The following is a 7,517-nucleotide window of genomic DNA, read 5'->3' on the forward strand; positions in this document are numbered from 1 at the left end:
TTGAGTACATTTTGGAAATGTTTTTACAGTAGGAACGCTATGTAACGCAATACATTAAACGCATTAATGAACTTTTCGCCGCTATAACCAGCCTCAAACACTACATTTAAAATGCATAAAATATGCGTACCGTTAAAGAGCGTTAACGTTAGAGAGTGTTTAGTCAGTGCTTTTAAGGATCAAAGTGGTCATCCAAATCTTTTAAAGACTTCAAAATACGACGTACAACAAATTTGACCTTTTAGAAAACCGGTCTCGGATTACTTACTGAAAACAGTGCTTACATTTGTCATTGAGACTGAAAGAATACGCGATGTATTGTTAAAAAAATACTTTTACATATTTAGAATATGTCAAGTTACATTTACCGACAGTGAAAGAAAAAAGAAACAGCCTAGCTTTTACGGAATGTTCGGTCAAATCTGTCGCTTTCGCAGCCATATTGAGAATCGCGCTACTACGACGCAACACAATCGGAGTGCGCACACCGCCTATTCCTGCACTAATTGAAGTACTGTTTTAGTGGAGAGCTGCAAGGCACTCTTGTATAAAGTGGCGCAGTACAATCTAGTTGAATACAATACATTCTGGTAAAAAAATAATGAATTCGAGAATTCAAACCCCCTCTATATATCCTTCTTAAATCCTGATTATGTTAGTATGAAAACTCTACTTCGTATATGTGCACGATCCTTCGCAGTAAAGCACTATTTGAGCAATAGTGAAAATCAGACCTGAAAAAAATTTCAGGCCTGTACGGGATTCGAACCACTGACCTCTGCGATACTAGAGGTCTGATTTTCACTATTGCTCAAATAGTGCTTTACTGCGAAGGATCGTGCACATATACGTTTCATAACCGCAGTTCATACATATGTTTCATATGTTTGTTGTTGTTTAAAACTCTACTTCATTGGCAAAAAAAAGTGCGGGTAACTCATAGCCTACATGTGCAAGCTAGCAGACTTGAGCTAACATGTTCTTAGCCAAATGTACTATCTGCCGTATTGGATTCCTAGAATTCCAATGTGTCATAAAATATACCTATTAGGTTCCTTATCACCGTTCTCGCGAGTTCTCAAGATCAGTTCAAATATTTCGCACGTATTTCACAAGTTAATATTCATTTTCAATATCTAAGATTATTTGTTTTGGGTTTACATAACATGTATTTTAATGACTGTTTCTTTAGATGTCCACATACTAGTAATGTTTTCATCAAGAAATTGAAAACTACACGTACAACGTCGATAAGACCTCCTTTGTCGACGTAATACCGGAGAGTCATGATCAATTATTGCAAAGGAAGTGAAATGACATATTTTCTCACGGCTCCCAGCATGGTTAGAGAATTTGACCTGATTCAGTGTAGCAGGAAATCATATTCAAGATCAAAATCTCTTCTCACCAGCTGGATCTCAAGATTGCTTCCGCTGTGACTAGCCTTTCTTTTTTACCCCTGCCAATAAATGATAAACTTATGGTTGACAATTAGCCCATATTGGACAATTTAGTCCGTCAACGAAGATCCAACTATGTCATCTTGAATGTTTTACTCTCCCACGAATAAAAATAAATTCCCGCTTTTGAAAGAGGAATTTTCATGATCTTTCTCTCAATACTTCTTCGTATCTTATCATCAAAGGAAAACGTTGCTCTTAAACAATGTAGAAATACGATCCAGCACATTTAAGCAAGTTATGCAATCTTTTAATTCAAAAGTTTTGGGTGCCGTTGGAATTCAAGATTGCCCAACACCAACGTTATAAAGAAAATATACAGATAAGAAAGAAACTCACCTGTAAAATAGTTCCCCCTTTTTGAGACAAGACAGAACTTTGAAATAGTATATCTAACGCGAAAATCAGCCCGGATTTCAACGGAAAGCTATGATTTGGTACTATTAAAACGATGCACTGGAGCTTTGAATTGGCATCTGTGCGTTATCATTTGCGGCTGAAATCTGGCTGACTTTTTGCAATTGATTACCATATTGTATTATAGGAGAGTTTCACAACATAACAGAAATTCTCTGGAAATTTTCACGTCTCTAAAATGATATTTCTTAATTAAGTATAGTGGAGTATAAAATCAATATCCTCAAGCAGTTTGACCAGTACTTGCCCGGAGCACGAAGGATAGTCAAGGTAAGTGCCTTGCTCACACGCAGCAATCGTTTACAATTTCCATTTACATCCATATATCCTTATTCCAACTTTACAGAGCAAACAAAAATCTCCTTAGTTTTTTCCAACTCTAATGCAATTTTTTCTCTCCCTAATAATTCTTCAGTTCTGATCGGGTTAACATTTTGTTTCAAAGTCGGTGGTATGAGATATTCGTACTTCAGCATAGATGAGTTTATAACGAACTGATTGAGACCGGTTAATCTGTTGATTTATTTTTTAAGGAGAAGACGAAAGAAAATTATTCTCGAAGCTAATTATGAACAGACAAGGCTGTCAATACCTGTCAAGAATAAATTAGAAAGGTTCACTAATTTAGAGTCAGTTTGTAGACTACGAGAATGTTTCTGTGCTGCTACCATTACAAATGCTCTAAATTCGTGACAACTGGCTCCCAGAAGTTTTTCATCTTTGATCTGTTTCAGTCTATCACACTCTCGTACTCATAATTACTCACCTATTTCAGTTCTCCTTTTTGTATTGTTCACGACTCCAAAGTTCGATTACATATTATATCAATTAACGCTTGGGTCATGCAACAATAACGCAAAGAAAACTTGCAACGCAATACGAAACTTTTAACGGACTGTTTTATGACATCTGTCCGTATTTTCTAACCTTAGAAGTTATTGAATTAGCTGCACATTAATGAAATGAGGTAATCTGCAGCATATGAAATTGGGCTCTCCGTATGAATCCGAAATCAGTAGCAAATTGACAGTTGAAAGCCAAATAAGGCAAAAACAAAAAAAAAGTAAAAGAATGATAAACAGCTGCAACGCGCCTGGATGTTCTAGTGCTGCAGCTGAAGTGATTATGATTTACTCATAATAATCAAAGCAACTCACTTCATAATCATGTTAGCAGAGCAAACTCATCATGGAAATTACAATGTAGAATCTAATCGTTATTGAGTTGCCCTTGCAAATTTCGCTCTCGCTCAATTTTTTTAGAGAAAGCAAATTGAAAAAAATAATCACATGTTACGCAGATTACAACAATTCCTGTCTTGTAGTTGAGGCGATAATAGAGAAAACTATCATTACATTTTAGAATAAGACGTTTTTTCTCTATAACGTGAGCAATCTTCCTTTCAGGCTATTTAAGAAAATTTCATTGGTAATTTGCCAAAGTGTTATGATGGGACTCAATTCTTGGCCAGATGACGCTTGTAAATCTTTTCTGGTGGTCCTTATAGCCATTAGTGGTCTGTTGAATCTCCCTCCAGCCACTGGCATGAATTGCAACCCTAAACTAACTAGTAAGTATTGAAGGAAATTTTTTTTTTTTAAGGCAAGTACGCTATTTTTTTTATGAGTTCAGAAGTTCAGAATTGCGGTTGCAATTTTTTTTCCATCTGCCATAAGATTTATCTATGTTTATATCTCTCTCCCTCCTCCAGTAATACCCGATGTAGAGATTTCCACAAGTCCACCAACGCAGAAACTAGCCATAGGTACAGCGATCAATCTGACTTGTATGGCGCAGCCAAGGAGTATTGATGCAGGATATTATGATAGATGGACCAAGTATATTCAGTGGTACGATCCACAGGGCAGGCCAGTTGGACACAAATGTGTGCAGGGTAGAAGAATGGTGTTAAAACTAAGATGTACATTAATGCTCAAAAAGCTGACGGCAGAGAAACTCGGAGGCTACACGTGTGAAGCAGGAAATCCATATCGTAAACACTGCAGGAGAAAATCAGTCGAAATTCGTCCGCAAGGTAAGCAACAGAAGAGCGAAAAATATGCAAGAATAACACTCCACTGATGATTGGTAAGCGGAAAGAATGTGGCGTAGAAAGAAAGATAAAATGAAAACCCCATCAGCATTGCATCATATTATGTTATTGGAATTAGATTCTTTAATTAGCTGCCCGTCGTGTTGGTGTGCTGACGATCTCATTCCCCATTTTTATTTTAAATTTGTATTTTCGTAAGGGTTCCTTATCCCAGTTAGAAAAATTCCCGCGTCGGGTATATTTTAAGAAGCATTTCAGGCGTCAAAAGAATAAAAGGTTAGCATTCAAATTTCTCCTCTCGTGTGTCGGGGCCCCGTCACAGATCTCACATACTTCAGGAGGCAAATCTTGCCTCGCGCTGGTTCACATGTACACATAAACGTACTACGCCTGCCTTTTCGTGAAACCCAAGCAACACAAATTAACTTTGGCCTCAATCACGCTTCGCGTTTAAACCTCACCACCCTCCAATAAACTACTTAAAATTTTCTGAAAGAAAAACCTGTAGGATGTTTAGCTCTTTTATTATAACCTCTTTTACTAAAAGCCAAATGCAATATTTCTTGCATCATTTGTCGTGTTTTCCTCCATGTCTTCTTATTCTTTATCAGCCCAGTTATCTATGCTTTTAGAATCGCTGACCTTTCTTACGTGTAACATACTGTTGACTTTACATCAGAACGCGAGACGCACCATCGCTTCATCACCCTCTGCGTTATATTTCCTTTCTGTATTTTCATTGTAACAAAAATAAACATTAGTGTATGTCTCAAATTCGTTCTTCAGAACTAATGTTGGATAATTTTTCCTCCTTACAAAATTACCTTCAATGGGAAGGTAATGGTTTGTTAAGAATGGATAAAACGTCAGAGGGGAAAGAAAAACAATAAATATTAAATACATAAACATTAGTGACTGTCTCAATTTGTTTCTTCAGAAAACCAAAACATTAACATTGTTGAAGATCCGAAGAGTCAACGCGTTTTTATCAACTCTAATGTTACTCTGAACTGCACTGCCACCGGTCAACCAAAAGTAACCATCTTGTGGATGAAAAATAATGATTCATATGCTCTACAAACCAACAAAACCAACCCAAGAGTAGAGGAGAGGATTATTTTGTTAGACAACAAAACTGTTCTCAGTCAGCTATTATTAACAGCAACTAATAGGGAAGATCATGGAAAATACCACTGCGTCGCCAATAACGACATCGGAAAAAGGATATCACGAGTGGCCTTTTTACAGATAGCAGATCAAGGTTAGAGGCACTCATTTAAAAAATGAGAGTTTATTTCACATGAGGTGCTGATAGTCTATCTTTAAAGTGTTTCATTTACGTCTCAGTCCATGAAGTAAGAGAAGATGGGCAGTATTTTCTCAGTCTTCAGAGATATTTTGATATGTTAGATAATATTTTCTTCTTACAAAAAGGTAATGGTGTGGTATGAAAGAGTGAAATAAAGGACATCGCGGATAGAAAAATAAAGCGAAAGACATGAAAAAATAGATTTGCACTATCCGTAGGGGGAGAGAGATTTCCAAACATATAGTTATTTATATTAATAATTATTAATAATTCTCTCACCTTTATTCCTCAGACGCCCAGTTCAGTCAAAGATCCAAAGAACCAAAGTGCTCCTGCACTGCCAGTGGTGATCCCAACCCAAGCAATTAATGGCTGATGGATAATGACCCGTATTTTTGTGCAATCCAACCTGATGGCCAAGCTCCATTGAACTCTTAGTACTAAACCACAAATACCAATGCATTGGTATTACAGATTTCCTTTTCAGAATTACAGATTTTGAGTTAGTTTCAAAAATTACAGATTTCTATTTCTATTTCGTTTTGTTTCGTTTCACAAACTACAGTATGCCCTCGCTACGAATCAGCAAGAAATAGAACGATTGTTATATAGTGTGCGAGTACTCTGACCGAACTTCAACTGTTTGCGGTTAGCAGCGACAATAGGGAAAATAACGAGATCCGACAACCTGTTAATAAACGGTTGACGGTAAAAATTTATCCATTTTAACGACTGACAGTTAAATTTTTAGACCCTTCCACGGCTGACGGTTAAAACCCATTGAGACCCAAATCGTCGATTTCTAAGACTAGATTTAAACAACAAAGCCCAGTTGTTCGAAGGCGGATTAGCGCTGGGATAGTTTTTCCAATTCTTTTTTTTGAGCATTCAATCATCAAATTGTAGACAAATGCAATTCAACTGAATTGTTTTTCGAGGCTTTCAGATTCGAAATCAAATTCCACGCTGTAAGGCTGATTTTTCTTAACCCAGCTTTGGACAAGCCCCCTGGGGGCTCCTTTAAATCTTAATATCCATCTCGCAATTTGTAACTACCATGAACAACAAGCCCAGACAGATTCCCAACGTGCATTGCTTTACAGGCATCCCACGTAATTATAAACGAAAAGGAGAAACTAAATTGGGAACCATTTAGTCTTTATCAACCATCAATACTATCCAAAGTGAAGTCGCCACCAGTGGCGATTTGACTAAAACGTTTGTTTAGTCAAAAATAGGACGTGAGGTGTTTTCTTGTTTTCCTTTATAATATTGTATTAATTTTTTTTCTTATCTCTCCTTTGCGTCGACGCCTCTTGACCCCAGCATAGTCGCACTCTTAGTCATATGAAAAAAGGCTTGAGTTTTCTCACACGTGTTTGCCGGTGTGCCCTCGTAGTTTTGTGCAAGTTGTTTCTCGCCCTGATGTTCATTAAGTTATTGTTTATGTTTATTTTGTTATTTTTTTAACTCATTACTTTAGTTTTTACTGTTTTATAACCGTTTCTGTAATCGTTTGCGACCTTCGATTTACGGTCTATGATTCAATAAAGTTTATGGCCTACAACGCGTTGATTTGCAGTGCCAGCCTCAACAACGTTAAATGTGAAACTTACATCAACTGAAAGCTAAGATGTAGTAGTATGTTGAAAAAAGGGAAAGGTGTAACGTCTCAATAATGGAACGTCAATGAAATAAAACATGTTGATATCACGAAGATTATTATCAGTTAGCGAACAGCGAAACCAAAGTGATATTCGCCAAGTGAATGAATTCGTGCAAGTCTTACAACATATAAATGCTAAGAATTCAAAATGTACTGCGAAATTAAAAGTGCGTTCAAATGCAGCGAAGTTTACTCGAACAGACTTTGGCGGCGGCCAAGACACTACCAGTACTACCGACTCGTTGGTTAAACCGACCAAAGCGTCTGTGGGGTCGGATTTTTTACCTTTACAGACCTTTTCAGTAACTGCTTTTCTGTAGTCGGGTCAAATTCATTTGGCCTGGCTCGACAGTAGCAAGACATTTCTACGGAATAGTCCAACCTGAGGTATGAATTGGTGTTAATAAACCACACACTCAGAATGTTTGCTTGAAGTCTACATCCGGCCCAAAGTCTACACAACTCTTCTTTTCGATTTAATGATGGCTATAAATGCCAACAATTGATACGGGCCTCGTTTTCCTATTAAAATGGAAAAAGACAAAAACACAACAAAACATGAAAAAGACCTATGTTTTCTCTTTCTGATTATTAAAAACGTCATTTCCGGCG

General features: G+C 37.1%; 1 protein-coding gene across 1 annotated transcript; it reads left to right on the top strand.

The window, feature by feature from the left end:
* Positions 1-2,020: 2,020 nt before the first annotated feature.
* On the top strand, positions 2,021-6,806 carry LOC111340269 (brother of CDO). Its single transcript, XM_088730681.1, has 5 exons — positions 2,021-2,147; positions 3,284-3,447; positions 3,589-3,912; positions 4,868-5,191; positions 5,532-6,806. The coding sequence occupies exons 2-5, from the start codon at positions 3,324-3,326 to the stop codon at positions 5,606-5,608; spliced, it is 849 nt and encodes a 282-aa protein (XP_088586807.1). The 5' UTR covers positions 2,021-2,147; positions 3,284-3,323; the 3' UTR covers positions 5,609-6,806.
* Positions 6,807-7,517: the final 711 nt, after the last annotated feature.

Source organism: Stylophora pistillata, chromosome 1, assembly GCF_964205215.1.
Source record: "Stylophora pistillata chromosome 1, jaStyPist1.2, whole genome shotgun sequence".
NCBI lineage: Eukaryota > Metazoa > Cnidaria > Anthozoa > Scleractinia > Pocilloporidae > Stylophora > Stylophora pistillata.

Bases quoted from the DNA above. Each gene is read 5' to 3' on its own strand.
- LOC111340269 (XM_088730681.1), top strand. From the start codon at position 3,324: ATGATGGGACTCAATTCTTGGCCAGATGACGCTTGTAAATCTTTTCTG. The intron at 3,448-3,588 runs GTAAGTATTGAA...TCCCTCCTCCAG, and splicing joins TTGCAACCCTAAACTAACTA to TAATACCCGATGTAGAGATT. The intron at 3,913-4,867 runs GTAAGCAACAGA...TTGTTTCTTCAG, and splicing joins AGTCGAAATTCGTCCGCAAG to AAAACCAAAACATTAACATT.